Source organism: Eleutherodactylus coqui, chromosome 3, assembly GCF_035609145.1.
Source record: "Eleutherodactylus coqui strain aEleCoq1 chromosome 3, aEleCoq1.hap1, whole genome shotgun sequence".
Lineage (NCBI taxonomy): Eukaryota > Metazoa > Chordata > Amphibia > Anura > Eleutherodactylidae > Eleutherodactylus > Eleutherodactylus coqui.
In genome coordinates, this window is record NC_089839.1 from 158226361 (window position 1) to 158251416 (window position 25056).

The 25056-nt window shown below is 41.1% G+C and overlaps 1 protein-coding gene across 1 annotated transcript in view; it reads right to left on the reverse strand.

Moving 5' to 3' along the window:
• Window positions 1-6971: 6971 nt before the first annotated feature.
• The window catches only part of PMM1 (phosphomannomutase 1), a 33869-nt gene continuing 15784 nt past the window's right edge, over window positions 6972-25056 (reverse strand). Inside the window, exons 3-8 of the mRNA XM_066596435.1 lie at window positions 24322-24398; window positions 19537-19628; window positions 17932-18031; window positions 14890-14965; window positions 14472-14587; window positions 6972-9793 (exon numbers count right to left, since the gene is read on the reverse strand). Coding sequence (XP_066452532.1) covers window positions 9671-9793; window positions 14472-14587; window positions 14890-14965; window positions 17932-18031; window positions 19537-19628; window positions 24322-24398 — 584 coding nt within the window. The 3' untranslated portion in view covers window positions 6972-9670. The remainder of the gene's footprint in view (window positions 9794-14471; window positions 14588-14889; window positions 14966-17931; window positions 18032-19536; window positions 19629-24321; window positions 24399-25056) is intronic.

A 25056-nucleotide genomic window follows, 5' to 3' on the forward strand; every position in this document is an offset into this window, starting at 1 on the left:
GTCTTTTTTCTAAATAAAATTTAGCAGTTGAATACTATTAAGGTAATAAAGTATTTGAGGGCAAACAAAAAATATCTGTTAAACATATGGAAACATCCAGCCTTATGTTTCCTATTGACTATAAGGTAGAAAAGAAAAATATACATCGAGCATACCTTTCCCCCTTTGAACAGTAAAGCATGGCATGTTGTGTTTGTAGTCCCACAAAAACTTACACAAGCATAAGAAAGGTTGAACCTAGTCCAAAAGTCTGCATGAAATGTCAAACAACACCTTTAATACACTTTTTTTTTTTCTATTCTAATATATGTGTTTGACAAATAGCTATGGTGTAATAGGACAGGATAGCGTCATAGGATGGTGGATCACTTCTAACAATTTTTTAAATAAACTTACATATTAATGAGAACAGTGAAAAAACTTTGTACATTTCAGCAACCCTAAAGGCTCCCTCCCTCCATGTTTTTTGGTTTTGCACTTCTTCTTTCAGTTGTATGATATGCATGCCAGTATCAGCTCTGACAGAATCAGCCATCATATTCCTTGGCGGCCGGGTCTTCTTTTGCCACTGATCTGTCCAAGCATTATAGATTTTTCTAGCGACTCTGCTCACATTACATGGCCAAAATATTTTATACAGTAGCAAAAAAGAAGAGCTGACTAGTGTAGTTTGTACTGTTGTTCTGAAATTGAGGTAATTTTAGGGTACCTGCACACGGGGCAAATATTTCCACTGCAAGTCCATGGCAAATTTGCTTGTGTTACATCCGTGTTTGTTGTGGATTTCACCTTATTCATTCAGCCGCTGACAATTTACATGCTGTGAATTTCAAATTCCAATCCAGAGGTTGGTTTCCACAAAGAAAACCTTTACAGTGTGTAGATGACACTTGTCAAAGCAGAATACATAAAGATACCCTAGAGATTAATGAACTATAGGGGTTGCAGGGGACGTGGTTGCACCCAGGCCCAGGAGCCCTAGGGGGCCCATAAGGCCTCTCCTCTATATAGGGAGCCCAGTACTATGAATAAAGCATTATAGTTGGGGGCCCTGTTACAGGTTTTGCATTGAGGCCCAAGAGCTTTAAGTTACGCCTCTGCATTAAGGGGTTAAGAGAAATTGGGGGCCCCAAGAAAAGCTCTTGCACCCATGCCCATGAGCCTTTAGTTACGCGCCTGACGTGATTCCAATAGCCCATTGAATTGTATTGAGCCACTCACAGCAGCATTTTTTTGCATGCATATTGCTCGCGTGAGAACAAATCCCAGAATGCTCTATCTTGCAGAATATTATGTGTGCATACATGCCAAGATAGTGCATGGTGATTGTCGGCACGCAATAAGTATGCATATCATTGCGCTTACGGTCATGTGAATCCGGCCTTATGGCAATAATCAATTTGAGTCAATAACTTTATTAGGATTACAATACAATGTAGAAATCTAGTCTATCACAATTGAAATGCAGTGGATGAATACCATAATAGTAAAAGCTACGCCGTATTTAACCCTTTCCAATCCAATTTTGGATTCAGGGTTTCCTAAAAGGCTTTCTCTTTTTGCTGTTATACAACGATGCCATCTACTGGCTAAAGCCAGTGTGTGTGCGCCAGAGAGGCTCTGACAACGGAGTGGCTGGCAATAGACGGTAAGAATACCCTGTCACACGTCTTCTGACATTGGAACTGTACAAGCTTCAATCAGATTGTAGAAAGATGTCAGACAGTGGATTGGAAAGGGTTAAAACTTACTGGCCAAACTTTTCTAAGACATTTCAGGTATGCCAACTTTTATCAAGTGGTTCTTTAACAAAAAAAATCCACCTAAATTTCATTGGTAATCCCTTATCTCGGATCACTTACAGCAGACCCAGTTTCAGCCATCAGAAAGTAGCCAGAATTCCATAACAGCAGGTTGACTATTATACAGTATAATATGCAGCCTGTTCCCTTTGGCTCTCCAAAGTATAAGACAAAATGCCGAGTAAAGACAAAAACCCCTTGTGGAATGAAAATCATTCACCAATACAGAAGCCATTTATAATGTTATAGAACATATAAAGCTTCTGATGCAGAAAACGTTGCCCTATTTTTATATAATTCATGAAGCACAAACTTCAAAATTTTATATAAAATACGTAACGCCACTTTATGTAACGCCACTTTTAATGACTGAACTAAAAATGATGTGACTGGAATCATTATTGGCTAGCAACATGAACTGATGGGAAGATAAAAAAACGCTTTTATTAAAGTTTGCTGCCTAATTTCTGGGAACTCTGTCCTCTAATTGCATAGAAATTATTTTTGGGGGGAGGGGGGAATTGATGAGATACAGGGTACATTAACTAAGGAATACGTTTGTAATTAAAGTGCATTAGTTGCTAGCACACAGTTAAAGCAGTCATTCTGTATGCCCAAAAACGCTCATAAAATGGTCGTCGCCATTTCACTGTTAGCTACTGACAAGTAATAGACAATACACTGAGAACAAACAGGCTATTTTCTGGTTAATACATCAAAAAATGGCTTCCTCAATTTTTTTTAGACTTAAGATTCAGCGAATATGAAAGTTACAAAAAAATAGAAAGTGCAACTCTCCCTAACTGTAGCAGACGGCAGCAAACAAGTTATCTGTTTTGTTTCAGCATCAGGAATGGACATGCGTGGGTCAGTAGGTCCAAGTGAAAGCAGCCATATTTACATCCTATATAGGCCAATTATTGATCTTTGACTTTGGATAAAAGTCCATCAGTAATACTTTAATGGGTGCTTTATTTACCCTGATAGGTAGTCCAACCTTGTTGTTGTATATGTGATGATAGCCTGCATGAAATAGCTAACTTCAGATATCCTTATCTTGCCCAAGAAGGCTTTCATATCGGTTCAGTTGTACCAGTTTCCAAGGAATTCATTTTTTCTGCTCCATTATAAGAGCAGAAAAATGTAATTCAGCCTGTGATATAATCATCACATGATAGATACCAATGACATATAATGGGGAGTGTTGGGGTCGGACTTGGTGTCTGTCATTTCACAGAAATAAATAGTCGCATGTTGCACAGTTTTTTGCAACAAATATTATGGAATCTGCAATGGAGGCTTCAATGCAGATGTGATCGTAGGACATAATTAGAAACACAGAAAATTGAAAGCAGATTGGTATATCTACTGTGCCCTTATATTATTTCCATAGTAGTAAATCCACTGCAGATTCTGGCAGAGTCCGCATTAAAGTGCACATGTATTACACATTTTGGTGCGGATTTTACCTTTTGGATGCGAAAGGGTGAAATCTGCAGCAGACAATTGACATGCTGCAGATTTAAAATAGGCACCACATATAAATTTTGCATTCATTCTGTATCATTAGGCCTGAACTGTAAAGGTATCTTCACACAGTAAATGGCTACAACATTTTCTGTGATGGTTTTCGCCTCAAAAAAGTCTGTCAAAAACCATATGCGGAATTTGCCCCATCAATAGATAAAATCCGCATACAGAATTCCAATTTGGAACCTAAAAAGAAGTGACATGTCACTTCTCTTTAGTTTCCACATTGGAATTCCACATGCAAATTTTGTTCATCAACAGGGCAAATTCCACAAGCGGATCTGCGCCAAAAACGGCAGCAGAATGCCACAGTTCTTGATCCTTTTCTAAAGTGGAATTCGCCATGGAATATTGCGCAGTGAATTATGCCATATGAACATGCCCTGGATGCTGCAGATTTTTCATGCAGAAATTCTGCATTGTCACCTAAAGCTTAAAATGCATACATTACTAAATCAGGAGGCAGAGTTTAGGAATTCTGAGCTTTCTACATACAGAGGCATTAGTAGTCTCTGTTTCCTCTTGTCAGACATGTTTGCATAAATGAGAACAGTAAATGCAGCCATATTTCATTTTACCATCTAGCTGGGAAATCAATTTAATCCTTTCCAATCCAATTTGTATCCTGGTTTTCCTAGAGGGCTTACTCTTTTTCTGTCATTATACAACGGCGCTATCTGCTGGCTAAAGCCAGTACTGCATGAGGTGACACGTTGGATAGGCTCCGACAGCAGAGAGGCTGGCAATATACAGTAAGAGAACCCCCGACGGATGTCTTCCAACATCGGAGCTGTACAGCCTTAAATCATAATATCTTTAGACGCCAGACAGTGGATTGGAAAGGGTTAAAGGTAAAAAACTATATGGTTGCACTTCCTGTAATCAATATGTATTACAAAGTAATATAAAAGGCCAGTAGTTTTATAAATGAAAAGAAAGCCTCAAATTCCAAACTCTGGCACTGATTCCCTACTATGTGGCCATTCACTATTGTCAGTATATGATTGCACCTTTGGTCGTAACCTGAACGTAAAGCTGTCCTCTATCATCATCCAAATTCTGATGACGTACGGTAATGCCTTTCTCTCGTAGCAAGGAATTTTTCAAAAGACTTGTTAAATACATTTGTTTGTATCTAACCTCATTCTGTCTGTTTTGCTGTTCATGTGTTGGCAATAAAGAAAAATGCAATAAAACAAGTTCTTTGTTGTATCATTAGCAAACGCTTGACATCACAGTAACAGAATAAAGTAAAGGTGGAGGAATTTTTCATGCCAGCCAATCAGATTGTGTTCACTTTCAAAATGGCCTCCTAAATGGGATTTGGAATCGGATTGGTTGCGATGGACAACTCCTCTACTTTTTGTTTGCACAAGTTTTTTATAAATAGCACCAATTGTTTTACTTTATTAATTTGTGTTTGTTTATTATTGTGTATATGAAATAGATACAGAGTAAGTTATGGGTACATTAAGAGGTAGAACACTTATGTTCTATCCCTTATTGATATTCAAGGGATGAAAAAACGGTCTTTTATGTGCTCCTGTCGTGTCATTCATTTAATCTTACAATCCCTTCCCCTTTGCAGCGCTGTAACATGAGAGACAGGAAATTTTGGGTAGAAAAGGTGCTTACACTGTTGTAAACACTGGAAAGATGCAACACGACACAAAGTGACCACATTCATATATAGTAGTTTCTACATAAAGCCTCTGTTCACATCCTCCATTGGCAGTTTTGTCACGTCTGACTGCAAGGATGACAGTGGACTTAAAGGGGTTCTGTCACTTAAAAAGAAAAATGCTATACTTATCTATTCCTTTCCCATCAGTCTACTTACCAGATCTTCACCTCCCTTATCTTCTCCTGTCTCCTGCAGTCCAGGGGCTCACTTCAGCTTCAGCTGCCTGATTCTTCTCCTTCCTGTGAGGTTACGTACATTAGGTTGGCATTCTGCCAATGTACATTATGTCACAGCTCACAGGCCAGCAGGGGGACTGCCTATCTTCTTCAGAGATTGCTCATGCGAGCTGCCTCTGAAATAGATTACAATTCCTTCCTAGACAGTGAAACTACAGCACAAGGATGTGACCTTCACTGACCCAGCAGGAAGGAGTTTGTGATAAAGCAGCCTTCATAACAAGCTGGTCCCAGCCTGCAGTGAGCTGACCTGGGGCACTGGAGAAGCTCAACCAGGAGAAGATGTGCTAAGGAGACAGACAGGGAAGGAATAGGTAAGTTTAGATAATAATTTTTTTTTTAATGACAGAACCCCTTTAAGTCGATGGTATTCTTTGGGCACCGTTGCAATTCGTTGTACAATGTGAACAGAGCCTACAGTTATAGCCGGAAAATATGTTGCTAGGACTTTCCTATTTCTTGGGGTTTGGCTTACAAAATAAAATCAATATATTCTGCACCAGTTAACAACAGTTTTTGATATATCAGATAAGTACATAATTAAAATAGGAGCACTTGACTACATAAAACACATTGGTCAGAACGTCCTGGAAACCAGACAATCTATACCCAGCCCCTCTATCAGTCCCACGGCACAAATGAAGGAAATGAGCACCCAATTTCCTTCATTTGGAAAAGGAAAAGACACCCACCTATAGGTAACGGTTCTACTCTGCACTGATGAGGAGCAAGGACACCAAAAGGGCATGTTGCACACAGCAGAAACATCTGGTGTGTAGACCTATTTGTAGGGCATGTTGCACACGGCAGAAACATCTGGTGTGTAGACCTATTCCGTAAAGAATTACATTGGCTGACCAGGGGAGAAAAAAACAACAATTGCATGTATAAAGAAATCATTTTATTGTCTCACAGTCCATGATAAAGTGACATTTATGTTTTAAAAAGATTTTTAGCAGCACTTAAACAATATATAAAATATATTCCCATTATCACATATACTGTACTTTACATAGAAATGTACAAACTTTAAAAATAGAATCCTAAATATCTGTTTATAGACTAGCAAGTTTATCCGTCTTCATCCAACATACCATGGATTGCAGTAAAGAGGGGCAGTAAGAGGTGCCCTACAAGCGGAGCCAAGTTACTTCAAATACTTTCTGCATAACCAAAAGCTGTTTAGTAAGTCTACTGGGGTAGGGCTTTGTTCTCACCAGGGCATATCATTACTGTTCTTCTCCGTCACAGTAGCCAACCAACGAAAATAACAGAAGTCCTGGCACATGAGGGACATGAAAGGAACTGATGGACGCCATTAACTATAATGAGGACCATCCTTATGCCCTCTCGCATTTTACTATCACATTATTTTGTCTGGCATTTCATGCTGGATGGATGCTGGAAGCTCCAAAAGAAGTGTCCAACACCCCGCCGTCCTCGCAGTATCCAGAATCCAATTTACTGTCCACAAACTGCTGTAAATGCATATAGTACATGGCATTATATAGCTTGTTGACCAGCAGGCAGAGAATCTGCAGTGTAACTGGAGTGATTCCAATGACAATAATGTAAGTAACATCACAAGCAGCCAGTTCTGGGCGCTGCCAGATGTAGGCAGGTGGAGATAATCCACAAACAGCAGTAGAGGTAGATTTCCTATTATGGTATTGGCATAGTGACTAATATAATAATAGGAAATATACCTCCATTGCTGTTTATGGGTTATCTCTACCTGTCTGCATCTGCCAGCACCCAGACATAACCTGCTTTTGATGTTACTCCTAACACTACAATGACGGTCCGCCAAGACTGCACATCAACTCAGTCCGGGGACAGCAGCAGTTTGTTTATCAGCAGTCAGCAGAGTTGTGCCTGAGTTTGCACAACTTTTTCAACTAAGCACATTTGTCACCATCATGTACTTTTTTCCTGTGTTTTTCGATTCTTACTATTATGTTATGGAATTATTTTAAAGGGTTGTGCAGCATTTCAAAAAAACAGGAATCCTTTCTTGCAAAAACTGCACCATGCCTGTCCACAGGTTGTGCATGGTACTGCAACCCAACTTCATTCATTTCAATGGAGCAATACTAAACACAACCTGTAGTCACGTATGGTGCTGTTTCTGGAAGTAAGCAGTCATCCTTTTGTAATCCTGCACAGCCCATTTATACATGTTCCTAATAACAACCTCAAAATACAGCATTAATTGTAAGATGTACCCATAATGTACAACACAGAAATATCAGCAAATTTGGTGCATATTACAGCAATTTGTAGCACAGCATGAACTTCTAAGCTGTTCAGGGCACAATAACATTTTAAATGTACTGAATTCCAGCACTGGAATAGTTGTTACTGATGCTATACTAGAGATAGAACTAGTCATATCCTAAAGGGAACCTGTCATGATCTTTGAGTATCATAAACAAAGGGAACAGGGAGTCCGGGGAGAGCTGTTTTATACTGACCAGGCGCCGCATTCCTGCACTGTGTTCCCCTGAAGTCCACGCGTGTCAACAGTGTGACTCTTTTCAGTCCGCCATAGAGATGAGTGGAAGATCATGACAGAGAGCGGAGGGTAAAAAGTTACGTAGTGTCCTGAGTCAGAACCTAATGCCTGGCTTTCTGCTCCACCATTAGATGTTTGTAGAAGTATATAATTAACCCATTAAGGACACGGCTTTTTCTTTCTATTTGCTTCTTTTTCCTCCCCACTTAAAAAAAAATCATAACCCTTTTATTTATTTATCAACTTGGCTGTCTGAAAGCTTGATTTTTGTGGGACTAATTTTCAGTGGTATTTTTTAATGCACCATATAATGTACTGCTAATTTTTTTAAAAATTCAAATTGGAGGGGAATGGAAACAAAATGAAATTCAAACATCTCGGGGGGGGGGGGGGGGGTCTGGGTGTTGTTTCAACGGTGTACATACTGCAACAAAAGTGACATGATAATTTTATTTTATTGGTCAGTGCGATTACTATGATGCCAAATTTATCTAGTTTTTTGTTTTTTTCTGCTGTATTTCTTTTAAAATATAAATACCTTTGGAAAAAAAATGTGATTATTTTCCCCAGCTTTCTTCTGACCGCCATAACTTTTTTATTTTTCTGTTGATATAGTTGTGTAAGGGCTCATTTTTTTTCGGGACGTCCTGTATTTTTTATTGGAGTACACAAGACTTTTTGATCACTTTTTATAAAAAATTTTTCTTGGAGACGGAGTGACCAAAAGTGCAATTGCTGCCACCAATTACAGACCTCGGATTTTTAGCACTGGACTCTGCAGCGTGTAAACATTATGTCATGGTGGGGACCGGGAGATGTGGAGAACTAGGAGGGCTAAAATTAGCTAATTTCTTATTTTCTATGATAGGGACCTTGATTTAAAAAAAAATATATATTGGACAACCTCTTTAATTAAAAATGATCACTTCAACTTCATATTATAGAGTGAGTTTCAGAAGGGGATGGGGTGGTGGGGGGTGTCAAACTGAATCTTTGTCCCCGGTGAAAGAAAGCATATCTACACCTCTGGCTTGGGCAAGCTCATGTAATGCTGGTACTGTATCAAGTAGGTACGTTAATAAAGGAGCATGGGAAGAAGACATACATTCAAGTAGAAGAATTAATTGCAGTACACAACATTCTAATAAGCTTACTGCAAAATATATTGCATTTACTAGTTGTTCCAACCATGTTTAAGCAAATTCAGTATTAGGACTTAGTCACACGGGTGCATCCGATGCGCCGGTTTTACTGCATGAAGAAGACGGCCGCACTGCAGGTGTGGATGTCTCTCCACAGCGCCGGAAGAAAGAACACATGACCGGCAATGTGTTCTTTCTCCGCACCTGCAGTGTGGCCGTCTTATACTGCAGGAAGACGGGCGCATCGGCGCCCGGATGCGGCCGTGTGACTAAGCCCTCAACAACCAATACTAGGAAAAGTTATATCAGTTAAAAACGCCAACAACTATAGAGGTACCCATTCTAGTGACACATGCAGTATATATTCATGTACATGTGGCTTGTGTGCTACAAGTACAAGCATACACCAGGTAGTACACCAACCAACAATGGTTCTTGTGATTAGATCATAATGTTAGGTCAAATCCAATGTGCCATGTAAACAATCATATTTATCCAACATATTTAACATTTGGGAGAAACATCATTTTAAGTCCTATGATACTACTGTTTTCATCTTCAGCAGTAATAGTGAAGCATCTTCTGAATTCTACTGGATTGGTCTTTAATGAAATGTGGAAAATGCTGGGGAATGAAAGGGCAGTCTCAAACTTTGCTAGTATTCCTCAATAATCACATTTATGTCAGTATTTATATAACAAGATGCTCTTCTTTCTGGTCCGCTATGATGGTTAGAATTTTAGCCTTAGAAGTAACCTGTTTCAAAGTTCATTGTTTTTTTCTGAGAAGAAGAGTTGTTGACACCTCCGTACAGTGTCCTCAGGTGATACAACTGTATGTCCAACTGTCCTTGGGTCACTATAGATCTCATAGTCATTACCACCCTGTGAAGGAAATAACTGTTCAGCAATAGAAGTCAAACAGCATCACAAACCATTAAATAGATGACTCATCTATTACTGCCACCTGAAACATCTGATGGTCATATAGTCTTAAGTGTATGGTCTAGCTGAATTCTTAATTAATTAATTAGGATCTCTAATTAAGTCTGAGCTGTCTTAAATATTTTAAAACTTCCTAGTAAGCAGTGTTCAACCAACTATAATGCAGCAGAAGATATGAATGAAGACAGGATGAAAATCGTGAATTGGTTAAGAATGATGTTGAGAAGGGCGGACTTTTAAATTTCTATTTTGTACCTGTTTTCACTCAGAAAGTAGATGTAACATCAACAGATCTTCCATGTGCTATTAGGAGAATAGAAGAATGCAGTCTGTCTACAACCAGAGAGATGCTGAGGGAACACTTAGCTAACTTGAATGAATTCAAGTCTCCAAGTCCAGATGAATTATATCCTAGGATACTAAAGGAAGCAACAGAGGTAATTGCTGAGCCACTCGCCATAATCTTTGAAAATTCCTGAAGAACAGGAGAAGTCCCAGAAGATCAGAGAACGGTAAATGTTGTCCTTAGGTTCAAAAAAGGGAAGATGGTCGATCCAGAATACTACAGATCTGTTAGCCTGACTTCTATATCGTGAAATAATTGAACAAATTATTAAAGGGAATGTATGCAAGTACTTGGATGAGAATGCATGGGTTATTAACAAACACGTCATGCCAGACTAATCTAATGTCCTTCTATGACAGAATCACCGATTGGGTTGATCAGGGAAATGCGGTGGATATAGCATATCTTGACTTTAGTAAAGCATTTGACAAAGTATCTCATACCATACTTATTGAAAAAAATGACCAAACATGGGATTGACAAGGCAATTGTTGGGTGGATACACAACTGGCTGAGTGATCGTACTCAAAGAGTGGTTATAAATGGCTGCACATCCACTTGGAAGAATGTGTCAAGTGGGGTACCAAGGCAAATGCGTTAGATATAATATACAGTGTCAGAGTCAACAGTATGATGGAGTAGCAAAAAAGGCAAATACAATTCTGGGACGTATTAAGAGAAGCAGAGAGTCTAGATCACTTGACTAGACATCATTATCTCCCTCTATTCTTCTTTAGTCAGAGCTTAACTTGAATACTGTGTCCAGTTCTGGGCATCCCAATTTAAATAAAAAAACAACAGACTGATGCAAGGTCAGAAAAGGGGTACGAGAATGGTGAGCGGTCTGCAAATCATGTCCTATGAGGAACGGTTAAAGGATCTGGGAATGTTTAGCTTGCAAAAAAGAAGGCTGAGAAGAGACTTAATAGCTGTCTACAAATATCTGAAGGGCTGTTACAGTGCAGAGGGATTAGCCCTATTCTCATCTGCACAATGAAAGATCTGAAGCAATGGTATCAAACTGAATGGGAAGGGAGACAAATTAGATAGGGTGATGAATGAGTGGAACAGGTTACCAGGGGAGGGGGTGAGTTCTCCTTCAATGGAAGTCTTCAAACAGAGGCTGAACAGACATCTGTCTGGGATGATTTAGTGATCCTGCATTGAGCAGGAGGTTGGACCCGATGACCCTGGAGGTCCCTTCCAACTCTACCATTCTATGATTCTATTCTATGACCCAAAAGCTTGCTACATGCTACAACTATTTGACGCTGCTTTGTGAAGAGATTATGGACTCCATTTAAAGTAACCTTGGTCCTTATAACATTGCTATTTGTGATGTTTATCTTTTCCAAACACAATATTTAACTGTGCGGCACTGTGTTAGCCAGAAAAATTGAGGCAATGCTCTGCAAAAAAGCAAAAATGTATTATAGGAGTGATGCCTATATTGGGTATCCAAAAAAACTATTTGCAAGCTTTCAGAGCAGAGAGGCTCCTTTAACAGGCATTAACAAATGAATGACTGAGAAAAATACAACATTTAAAAGACATTACATCAGGATTTGTGAATGGGGGGTTAAGAAATACATCAATAAGATCTATTACACAGGTGATGTAATTATCGTCAGTGCCTCAGACATTGCCACAGGTGTTCTTACTATAGGATATCCTGAAAACATGATGTGTTGGTGGTGCCTGAGGACTGGAGTTGGGGACCCATGATCTAGAGCAATTAAACTGAGATGTATGTTGGATAGAAGGGCAATAGAGGCGCTTACTTAGTTCAGAGATCTGGAGTCAGGCTGCCTGCACACGAACGGGTCAGATTCCGCATGCGGGAGCCTGCAGCAGAATCCAGCCCTGTGCCCAGCCAGCAACCCTGCGTACCTGTCATTTTATCTTCCTTATCTGTACTGCAGATGGCTGCGGGGAGCCACTATCAGACATGTGCAGTACAGATTTTACAAAAACATATCTATTTTTCCCATGCTGTCGCTAGGCAATGAAGCTTAATACGCAATATTTCCGCAATACCAATTGTGGAGGGGCCGTGGATCGGACGGCTTCCATTGATTTCAGCATAAGCCGGCCATGCAGAAGCCATCCGTGCGGAATCTGTACGAAAATAGAGCATGCTGTGATTTTTCCTTCACTTGCGGAAATCGTAATTCGATTTTGCCAGTGTGCAGGAAGAAGCGATTTTCTATAGCATGCTATAAACAGCATTTGTTGTAAATCCACGGTGCGGCTGCGGATTCCGCAATGCAAATCCGTTCATGTGCAGCCGGCCTTAGGGTTCATGCCCACAGCCGTGACGGGCTCCACAACCGGAATCCCGCAGCGGAGTCCGTCTCGGTCCCCCCCCCAAAGACCCCATACTCACCTAAGAATCCGCTGCGTAGCTCCTGCATGACGCGCCGGCGGTGTCATCTGATGATGCACCGGCGTCATATGACACAGCCGGCGGTGGGCGGGGCGCTTATTCACGCTATACTTCCACTGTGCTACAGCGGAAGTATAGTGTGACGGGTGGCTTCCATTGACTACACTGGAAGCCGTCCGCGCGTATTCCCGCGGCAAATAGGACATGCTGCGGGTAATTTCACTGAATTCTGTGGTTGAATTCCACAGTGTGTACATTGAGCTATTTGGTTCAATGGAACCTAAAAGCTGTGATGAAACGCCACGGATTTCTGCTACGTTTTACGTGGCGGAAATCCAGCCGTGGGCATTAGCCAATAGTCTGATGGGAGTGTAAAGTATGTTCATCTAGTGAGTCATAAATCCAGGTGTTAGACTGAGTCCTTGAGTCAATGGCTGGAAAGTTCTTATCAGCTGGAATTTACACGTTTTTTATTTTCCTGTTAGTTGTAGTCTGGTCTACAGATGTGTCTTCCCACTGTGATATCCAAATTCTTCTTTATCGTATGTCTATGTAGATTCTTCCTGGATTGTCGTTTTTGCTTCATTTCCCAAATATAGATTCCTTCATTCATCAGAGATTTCTCATGTAAAACCTCCCATATGGGGTACATGATATTGTATCTAAAGTGCCCAAATGAAGGAATCTATATGTGGGAAACTAAGCAAAAACTACAATCCTGGATGAATGTATACATAATAAAGAAGAAGCTAGATACACCCATGGAAAGACACTTCCTTGGACCAAACTAAGTATGACAGATATAAAGGTCAGTACTGAAAGGTCTTTTTAAAAATGACAGAGAGAAAGAAATTTGGAAATTCAAACTGAGGAAAACCTTCCACTCATTGATACAAGGACTCAAAGCATCTAAATGTATGACCCACTGCATAGACCCACTTGTTGGTGTTGTGACCAGGCAAGAGAATCAAACAAGTCAAGGATCAATACTGGGAAGTCAGAGTAAATGACAGTCCCAATGGACAGATGAGAGTCAGAGTCAGGGCTTATTCTGAAAGCGTGGGCACAACTCTGCTCAGCAGCACGGAGCGTAATTGCGCCTGAACAAGGTCATACAATTAATGGTTGAGAATCCCGATAGTGAAAACGAAACCACTGAAATCCATTAATATCACTGTTTTCATTTTGTCCTGTTATGCGGCCATGATTATCACGGCCATGTAAGGAGAAAAAAGAACGTTTAGCACCTATCTTCCTGCTGTTATTTTCAAACTCCTGTGCTCTGGCGCGGAGTTTGAAAAGCCGGCATTTGGGAAGGGATTCCCCTTCTTCAGGCACAAGTACACTCTGTGCCGCAGAGCGTAGTTGCGCCCACGCCTGTCTGAATCTGCCCCAAATGGCAGGCAATGAAGGAAGGAGCAGGCTCATATGGAGCACCAAGCACAGTCGTTGGGGCAACACACTGACTGGTGTGCTGGCAGAATTGATTAGCAGGTGAGAAGTACCTCGAAACACACAGCTCAGAAAGTTGGGCAATTATACACAAAACACAAAAGTACCCTAATGCTACTGCCAGAGTTAAAGTGATGATATCTGACACAAAGCCACGCAGGTACATTGCACCCCACCAACAGCATTTTACCGATATGTAGACAACGGCACTGCTGGCAAAGAGGGCATACGGCTGCATGTGCCCTGAGCATGCCTGCATGAAAACACAGTCGTGAGCATGAGCCCTTACCCTCAGTCAGTCATTTGCTACCTGATGAAGGGACCTGTGTGCTCTGCAAGTTTGCAAATATAGTTTTTGGTTAGCCAGTAATGGTATCGCTCCTGTAATATATTTGACATCACACCAAACAAATGAAAAATAAGTTAAACCTTACCGGTGAAGTTTCGTTGCCAAAGAAATGTATACTTAGAAACCGTTCCTCCCCCAGGATATCCAGACAGTAACGTTTGTCCCAGCCTTCTGGAAAAATGTCAAAGCTGATCATTCCACCTAGGAAGGATAGGAGCAGAAATCAATATATTAGTACAGCCATGTTATAGAGAGCGTGAATGGGAAACAACTTTTTTGAAGTTTAGTGCAGATCCTAAGTATGAACTTTGACATGCTGGGGAAATCGAACAACATTCTTTCATAGAGTTTCAATGCTTGTGTATGGTCATAGAAACAGATGCACTTTGTTCCATTTAGCTGCTCTCACGACGGAACGCTAATGTGAACTGGCCCTTAGAGAAAACATAAAATATAGTACAGAATGTGGGGCATTACAATACTAAGAGAAACGTTCATGTCACCTCTGGTAAATTGTAGGCCTTTCCCTGCAAATTCCTTCTGTAGTGCCGACACAAACTTCTCTTTGATTTTTTCTTTCTGCAAACACAATGAAACATTTAAGGACCACACTTGTTGCCCATTGACAGGGTCTATTTCTACAATCTTCTACTTGTAAGAAATACTGTATCACAGGTATTGACTGTACTCAGCAGACTGGCCATACACATTACTACGTAGATGTATATGCCACCAACTTCCATAGGATTGGCTAAACATCTAATGTGTGTGGAGGCCAGCAGAATCTTCCATCACAGCCGATATCAGGGAGAAAGAATGATAGGGCTATTGGTTTTCAACTTGCCCAATTCTTATGTTCTCAAGGAGATAAGCCGACCACCACAGATGTTTTGCCTACTCCCCTCTCTCCACTTAGAAAACAAGCACAGTATATTTAACTGAGCTGACTGTGCATGTGTATGGATAGTTATCTAATGTGTATAGCTTGCTTGAGAATCTTCCCATGGAGATATCATATCCTAGGCTAAAGGTCATTTTACATGGACGGTTATCGTTCAGTATAAATACATGTTTCGACTGAACGATGAACAAGAATTTGTTTGCTGCTCGTTCCCCATTCAGTTTTTGCATTCACTTGTTCACTTACGAACGACTGCCTATTAATTGTGAATGGAGGTGGGACAGCCAGAACGATCCACCTCCAATCACTGAGCAATGCTTGTTCCTGTGTAAAAGCACAGGAACGATTATTGCTGGGACGATCTGTCAGGCATCTGCGACAGGCAGGTTGTCCCATGTTAAAGGGCCCCTTAAGAAATTAAATTTCATTATTTCTGGTGACCAGTAGGACTATAATAATTTTTATTTGTATAGCGCCAACATATTCCACAGCGCTTACAAAAACAGGGGGAATACAGAAAGACAAAAGTACAAAAATTACAGAACCACAGTTACATATAGTAATCAATTAATGGAAACAATAGGGGTGAGGGCCCTGCTCCAACGAGTTTACATACTACAAGTAATGGGGTGATACAGAAGGTAAAGGGGCTGGAGATGTGCACGGTATGGCGAGGTGGAGAGTGTGGGATACTATACACCTAAACAAGGGTCAGACACTTAGCTATGTAGTCGCAGAATCGATATGACTGCAGGGGCAGTTGATGATGGTTAGCAGGAATTGCAGTCAGTAGGTCAGGGAACATGTTATCAGGCGGAGTACAGAGGGGTTTGTTTAGGGAATGCGGTATGCCTCCCTGAAGAGGTGCGTTTTTAGAGCATGCCTGAAGTTTTGTCCTAGATTGCCCGGATAGCCTTTGGTAGTGCGTTCCAGAGCACTGGTGCTGTTCTGGAGAAGTCTTGGAGGGGGGAATGAGAAGTTCGAATTAGAGGGGCGTGCAGTCTAGTTTCGTTAGTACAGCGGAGAGCCCGGGCTGGGTGATGGATTGAGATGAGGGAGGCGATATAGGGGGGCGCTGCACTGTGAAGGGCTTTGTGGATGAAGGTAGTGAGTTTAAATTGAATTCTGTATTTGACGGGCAGCCAGAGCAGTGACTGGCACAGGGCAGAGGCGTCCAAGTAGCGGCTGGACAGGAAGATGAGCCTGGCTGCCACATTCAGGATGGATTGGAGGGGGTAGAGTCTGAGCAGGGAAAGGCGATCAGCAACAAGTTGCAATAATCGAGGTGGGAGTGGATGAGGGCAACAATAAGCATTTTTAGCGTGTCCATGGTGAGAAAAGAGCAGATTCTTGAGGTGCAGCTGACATGTTTGGGACAGAGATTGGATGTAGGGGGTAAATGAGAGATCAGCATTGAATACGATGCAAAGACAGCAGGCGTGCTGTCTGGGAGTTAAGGTAGCACCACACACAGAGATGGAGATGTCAGGATGAGGTTGGTCAATGGAGAGCGGAAATACCAGTAGGTCAGTTTTATAGAGGCATAGTTTTAGGTAGAGAGAGGATATAGTGTTAGAGCCAGCGGACAGACAGTCAGTGATGTTTTAGAGGAAAGGTGCAGAGATGTCACCGGAAGAGGTGTATAGATGGGTGTGGTCAGCGTAGAGGTGGTAGGGGCTGTGTAGATGGAGAAAAGGAGGGGGCCGAGGACCAAGCCCTGTGGGACCCCAAAAGCAAGGGGAAGAGGAGGGGAGGTACAGCCAGCAAAGGAGACACCGAATGAGCGGTTAGATAGGTAGGAGGAGAACCAGGAGAGAGCAGTGTCCTCAAGGGGAGATTAGAGATAGGTTGGTAGTTGGCAGCATCAGTTGCGTCAAGAGTCGGCTTCTTTAGCAGTGGTGATATAATGGTGTGTTTGAAAGAAGAGGGAAAGATGCCAGGGGTCAGACAGAGGTTAAATACAGTGGTGAGATGGGAGATAACCACCTGGGAGAGGGACTGGAGGAGGTGTGAGGGGAGAGGCTCACTAGCGCAGGTGGCGGGGCGAACAGAGGAAAGGGTACTAAGAAAAGCATGAAGGTGTCAGGATGTGAAGTGTGTGCAAGACAAGTTGTGGCTGAAAAGTCTTCATGGCTGTCTGTACACATATAGAGAAGAAAACCAAAAGTGAACAACTGCAGTCAGAGAAGATGTCACCTGTGATCACTGGAGGTAAGTAAACTGTAATCAGTATCACTGGCTAGATGTGGTTTATTTGGTGACACATAGAGCTGAGCCGCTGTATCTCAGCCTGCCATGTTTTAAAACTTGTCTTATAGATATGCTGTCTATGGTGCATTTAACTTTTTTTGAAATGGTGGAAGGCAAAACTTGTCTTGCTGCTTGTGTCCCTTATCTTATGTAGACTCACTTATGTAGTCTCAGAATTATGGAAACAGTTGACTCAGTTATTTGACACTATTTCCATAACTCACATATAAGTGAATAAGAGTGCCTACAGAAACAGTGTAGAGCAGCCGGCTCGGCTTTTTTCATAATTCTGTCCCTCCTTGGTTGTCCAAGATTAGAACACTCCTGTAAACTCCTTGCTATTCTAATTGAACATTTCTTTTTAAAGGTCCCACTACTTCATTTTATAACATACTTTATCCAGTTCAGAGAATTCAATCCTTTCTTCATGACTGCAGCTACGGCCAATGGGTGAAATATTCAACATTCCATTGCGAAATTCAATAAATGTTCCCCTGCAGATGGACAAACAGTAGAATACAACACATGAAATATATACTGCAAATTAGAATATCTGATTACAAATGTATCACGTATGGGCACAAGTTGAGGCACTGCCTCTAGGGGAGAATATCTCAGTGCATATGGAGTCTGATCGAAGATACTTTGACATCTAATTTACTATTTCAAATCTTAGAATTCATGGAGGAGATTAATCAAACTGGTGCAAAGGGAAAGTGGAAGAGTCGTTAATAGTAACCAGATTTTATTTTTGAGAGGCTCTTTGCAACACTTTTGATAAATCTCCCCCATTATGCTCTACTTTTCTTAGATGTGGGAGTAAAGGGTTATTCAATCATTTATGTAGTTTCTGCAACATTTTCAATTTTCGCTAAAATGGTTACATGTGACACAGCGTAGAAAAGACGCTAAAAAGTTGCATATAACAAGTTATGTATAATGGTAAGATAAGATGTTGCTATAGAGTGGCGGTCTCTCCACAACCTGCTTTAACAAAAGGAATACGACACTGTTGGAATTGTGGATTCTGGTTGAAAAATGTCACAATGTCTGGGGATTATGTCAAGATATAAAGTTACCCCCTATCCACAGGTTAGGGGATAAGATTATGGTCGCTGGGGTCCGACTGCTGGGAACCCTTCCAATAAAAAGAGAGGGGGTCCTGAAGATTCCTGAATAAATGGAGTGTAGGTAACTTATGCACACCACCACTCCATTCATTTCAATAGGAAAATTGTACATTGCACAATTTATACAGTGTATGGCAATCTCTGGTGCTCCCATTAAAATAATTGTAGTGGCAGCACATATGGAGGACCTCCACTCCGTCACTATATCATTAGGGAACCCCATTCTCGGTGTCGATGGGGCTCCCAGTAGTCAGACCTCCACGTAAAGCTTTATCTTATCCTGGGGTTAAAGAATAAGTTTATGTTCAAACTTTTTTATTGATATTAAGTAACAGTCATACAACGTATTGTGCAAAGATTTATCTTGCTACGCGCAAATACAATGCCCGTATATTAAAGAATACCTTTATTTCTTGTCACAGCCCCTTTACTATTAAGCATGCTTCATACACCGTGTATTCTAATGGAAATGTAGGATGTAGAGTTGAGCGAACAAACTCTGCCGAGCTTGATGCTCGTTCAAGCATTAGCGTACTTGATGGTGCTCGACCCCACCCCAGGTTTTGGCCCCTCCCCACCGCTACGTTCCTGTTTTGGCCCCTCCCCGCCGCGATGCAGCGTGCGTCATGGCTGGCTGGCTGGAGAGAGAGAGAGAGAGAGAGAGAACCTAGAGAAAAAAAAAAGCTCGGTACCCAGCGTCCCACATACAAAAATGCTCGAGTCTCCCATTGTAGTCAATGGGGTTCGTTACTCGAGTAGAGCTCTCGAATTTTACGAAAAGCTTGACTCGAATAACGCGGACTCGAGCATTTGGGTGCTCGCTCATCTCTAGTAGCATGACCTTCACATCAATGACTTTTGTTAATTACCGTTTCTTGGGAAGCTTCAGCATAGCAATGTAGCTGAGACAGAAATTAATGAGATCTTGTAGCAGTTCCTCCCCAAGGTGATTTTGGATAGCCTAGAAAAAATGTATAAGTCAATGTATTATAGACAAATATCATGATAGTTTAATATTTATTACATAATTGCTTAACCCCTTAGTGACGGAGCCTGTTTGCACCTTAATGACCAACTAATATTTCAGTTTTTTTCATCATCTCATGATGATCATCCAGGAGCTGTAACTTTTAAATTTTTCTGTCAGCACAGCCATATGAGGGCTTGTTTTTTGCAAGACAAGTTGTACTTTCTAATGCCATCATTTTTGGGTACATATAATGTATTGTATAACTTTTAGTATTTTTGGGGGGGGGGGTTGGGATACCAGAGATACCAAGTTTTTTGCTTTTGTGTCGCAGCATTCCAAATGCCATAGCATTCATATTCTTTCATTGACAGAGCTCTATAGAGGCTTGTTTTTTGCGGGATGAACTCAAGTCTTCATTTATCCAATCTTTGGAAGGAGATAACATTTTGATTGCTTTTTATTCCTTTTTTTTCTAGAGGCAAGATTAACAAAACCTGCAATTCTAGCATGCTTTTTTATTTTTAACAGCGTTCAACGTGTGGTGTAAATAACATGTTACATTAATTCTGCAGGCCAGTACAATTATGTCAAATTTATATTGGTTGTTTGTTTTTTTTTGCAACCTTTTCACACTTGAAAAAAAAATATTTTTTTATTGCTGCATTCAAAGACCCCTAACATTTCTCTTTTTTTATCAATGTGTGAAGTTTTTTTTTGTGGAATGAGTTGTACCATTTAATTTTACCATTTGTTGATTCATACGACATTTTGATCGCTTGCCATTCCTTTTTTTGTAAGGCGAAATAGACAAAATTAGCTATTTTCGCCATTTTTTTTTTATTTCTTTTTTTAATGGCATGCACTGTTCTGGGTAAATAATGCACTGACTTGTTTCTCGGGGTTATTACGAATGAGGCAATACCAGATTTGTCATTTTTATTTATTGCTTTTTTTACACTCTAAAGGGTGAAAGGTGGGGTTTTGAAGTTTTTATTTTCTTAATTTTTTGACTTTCATCCCACTAATTTAATATCATCGCCTTTGATCATTCTTATAATACACTACATTACTTCAGTATGGCAGTGTATTGTAAAGCCTAGAAGGCTCAGCCACAGGTTGAACAACATAGGCCACCATAGCTGGCAAACCCAGAAGGACCATGGTGGGTCCAATTGGTGACATAGGAAGCCCCTTCACTCCGTCACCCTTTTACATGCTATGGTTGCATTGACCTCAGCATGGAATAGGTTAAACAGCAGTTAAATTCTCTCTGGTCTCTGGTGTTCGAGCAAGTGCCAGGCACACAATAAAAAGGCAATTTCATCAGAATAAATCCTCTTAATGGCCACTGTCAAAAGGTGTATGGGTGATCGTTAAGGGTTAAAAAGTTTTTAAAAAATTAAAGCAAAATGTTTATGGAAACAAAGCTTAATCTCTACAAGAGCTTATTCTAACGTGTGTAGAAAGAACCCATAAATTTCAATAGGTTATTCACAAATACAGACAGAAAGTCCCCTATTTACGAACAAGTTCCGTTACAGTAGGCTGTCCGTAAGTGCATTTGTTGGTATCTCCAAACAAATGCACATTCAAGTACATGAAATAAAGTTTACAACCGCGAACAATAAGGGACTATACTTTTGTTTCACACTGAACAATTATTGCTTACTTTCGCTTGTTTGAATGGATTTGGAGCGATAATCGTTGTGTAAAAATACTGTAGTAACAAAAGGAAGATTTTTAATGTTACCTTGATAAGTGTTAGGTTGTGCTTCTGGGACTTGTAGTAATCTGGGTTCCAGAAGCACACTTGTACAGGTGAGGGTTAATTGAGCTGGCTGGGTGTGGTTGTTCTGGTCAGCCAATCCCCTGGGTCTGTGTGTATATATATACTCCTGCCCCTCTGCAAGAAGAAGCTGTATTTCCTCAGTCTGGTTTGCTGTGTGAATAGTGTCTGGTCAGCTTGCAGTTTGCTGGATTTTTGGTGTCCTGTTCTACCTGTTTAAAGTCTTGCTAAAGTAGGGACTGCAAGACACGAGGAGCCTTGTCGTAGCCTTGCAGCTTAAGTTCATTGGCCAATGTACGAACTAATCCCTCACTTTTATATTCAGCTTTGCCATCTGCTTTAGTGTGCGAGCTTGTGTGGTAAGTGAGTTTGTGTATTTAATGTGTCAGTTCCGCCTGGTTGCGAGTATCACCCTTTCAGGGAGAGCAGGGCCGAGGTTGCAGCGCAGGCCACCTTTATAGAGGCCAGTTACAAAAAGGGATGCATTATGTTACGTTCGTGTGGGCAATTTAGCACGGGGCCCACATGAACGTGACCCAAAAACATGGGTTAGGGGAAACTGACCCTTTGCTGCAGGAAAGATGGCAAGGCCCTACCTAACAAGCCGAGTGATGGCCTCTATAAAGGTGGCCTTGTGCTGGAACCTCGGCCCTGCTCTCCCTGAAAGACTGATACTTGCAACCAGGCGGAACTGACACATTAAATGCACAAATCACTTACCACACAACCTCGCACACTAAAGCAGATGGTAAAGCTGGATATAAAAGCAAGGGATTAGTTCGTACATTGGCTTAAGCTTCATATCGCCTGCGGTATTACCCCCAAGCAGTAGCGTCAGTCTGTCCTTTGTGGGTTTGAAGCCAAGCATAGACTTCTCTTCTTTACTGATGTAGGTTTGATCCGGCATCTTCTTCCAATAAAGGCCTGTTTCGTCAACATTATATTTTCTGAGGTGAAAACTCACCTTCTTCGATGATTTCCTTAAAGGGGTTGTCCCGAGCCAAAACATTAAAAATTTTTTCCCCCCAGTTCCCCAGTTACTGAAAGGGAATACCGCAGCCATGTGTTATTTAAAAAAAAAAAATTCTCTTACCTGGATCCCCGTTCAGCAACTTTGAAAAATCTTCTGTCCAAGATGGCGCCGCTAGTCTTGCGTGCCTTGAAGAGGTTAAACCATCCATGACTTGCAGTAAAGGTCACATCTGCTGCTTCTTCCCCATATTTTGTCTTCAAGTCTTCAAAGAGACTTAAAGCCTTGTCTTGAATCAGCATTAGGCTTAGCGGGTTGCTTTTCTGATGACAATCCTCCATCCAAATGCTCAGATGTTTTTCAAGTTCTTCTATCACTTTTCCACGTTTCCTACTAATAATAGTAGAGTGCATAGGCACTGAACTTCTCACATGTTCCATGATCTTATCCTTGTCCTTGAGAATTGTACCAATGGTAGAACGATTCATCTGGTACGAGCGAGCAACATCAGACATCTTCTCACCGCGCTCCACTCTTTTTATAATGTCTACTTTAGTGATGGCCTGGTGTTTCTTAGTACTACCCAACGCATCACTGCTGCTTTTTCACTTAACACCCAACATCTTAGAATGTACAACACACTCTCTAATGAAACTACGTGGGTACAGTAAGAGAGGGCTATTCTTTAGGGCGTACAATACTCTCACTTGCTGTGGCCACCACTCGGCAGCAGTGTGAGCTATTCTTACGCGCTAACTTTATACTTGAGGACAACTTTGTTCGTATGTACAAAAGTTCGTAACATGAACGTTTGTAAGTAGGGGACTTACTGTGTTTTTCACTTGATTGTCAGTCACATGAAAATTAACAGCATGTCCTATTTTGGTCCGTATTACAGGCTAAAATAGGCAATAGAAGTGAATGGAATTCCACAAATATGGAGTGAATATGCATAAAATGTGTATTAACTTCATATATGTACATAAAATCAATGGTCCCTACTTGTATTTTTTGCGTGTGTAAATACACAGTGCTTACACGCAAAAAAAACATGCTAAAAGGGCTAAAATACACCTTGAATAAGCGCATATTCACAGATTGAAACCAGCATACACTCGTGTGAATGAGCCATGATAAAAAGTTCTGCAACTTTCTAACATGCTTTAGGGCTCCTTCCCACGGATGGATTTCCGCCGCTATTAGGTTCTATCGAACCTAATAGCTCAGGGCTCACGGTGCGGAATTCCACCACGGAATTCCGCACCATAAAATCACCCGTCCTCACCCGTGGCATGCTCTATTTGCTGCGGGTGTACGCGCGGACGGCTTCCATTGCAGTCAATGGAAGCCGTCCGTCACGCTATCTTCCGCTGTAGCACAGCGGAAGATAGCGTGAAACCGCTTCCCCGCCTACCGCATGCCGCGTCATATGACTCTATGACTCTACGTCATGCGGGACGTAGGACGCCGGATTCGGAGGTAAGTATTGGGGTCTCTGGGGGGACGTCGTGACGGGCTCCGCCACGGAATTCCACGGCAGAGCCCGTCACGGCCGTGTGAAGCCGACCTTAGTGTTTCATCATTTTCATGAGAGATTTTTACTGTCAGTGGATGAAACCATTCTTATTTATACCAACCAGCTGAGAAAAGAAATATTTTAAAATTAGGGAGGAATTATAACACAGTCTGTGTATATTAGAAAGTTGTATAACCTTTCATTATGCAATTGGCTGCATGTTACAAACTTTGGAACCCATGTGGCAAATCTGGGAAGAAAATCATATATTCAAACCTATCACACCACAAGAGATGCTCTGGATGGAAAAGTGGATTTAGAATGTAGATTAAGTTCCTACATAATACAGAATGGTGGATTTATCTCTGTTTCTCTGCATTACAATGGTATTTGAAAAATAATGTAACCTTACCTCTCTTGAAAGGAGCTGCCCATCTTTATACTGAACAATTCCATTCTCAGCAAACACATAATCAAACTTTTTAATTACTACAGGGAAGACACAAGATACAAATAATCATTATTCGAAGTAATGAAGTAGGAATACATATAAACATGCTAGATACTTGGATAACACATCATGTCTTAATTGTTTCTTGAACCGCATTTGCAGTTTATACGTCACTAACAATTGGAATAACTTTGCACTAATCATGAGTTACATACTGTGTATATCCCAGAGCGTCATTCGCAATACTGTTGGTAGCTATTTGAACTGGCCAGTAAGCCTGCTGAGAGGCACATCTAGCTTAGCTGAGCTCTTAGAACATTTTTTGTACATCAGATTACTGTACAGCAGCTGGTGTTATATGGAAAACCATCAGAATGCAAACCATCAGAACAAGCTTTAAAGCGTTCCTGCCATTTCAGATGACTTTTCAGAATACTCTGTCGTGTCTGTGTACATGAGGAGTTGCACTATATCTGGCCATTATATGACTTGTATATGGCATGTTTAGTGATCTGCATTCTCCATCTCTAATTTTCACTTTTCCCTAATCTGTTGGGTGGAAACTAGCTGCTATGATGTCTCTCATACACTGCACACAGAAAGTGGAGAAGTTGCTGCCCCCCCCATCTCTTAAATAATAAAAAGAAGCGTGGAAGACATTATAGCAGTACTGAGAAGATGTGATTTCACTAGCTC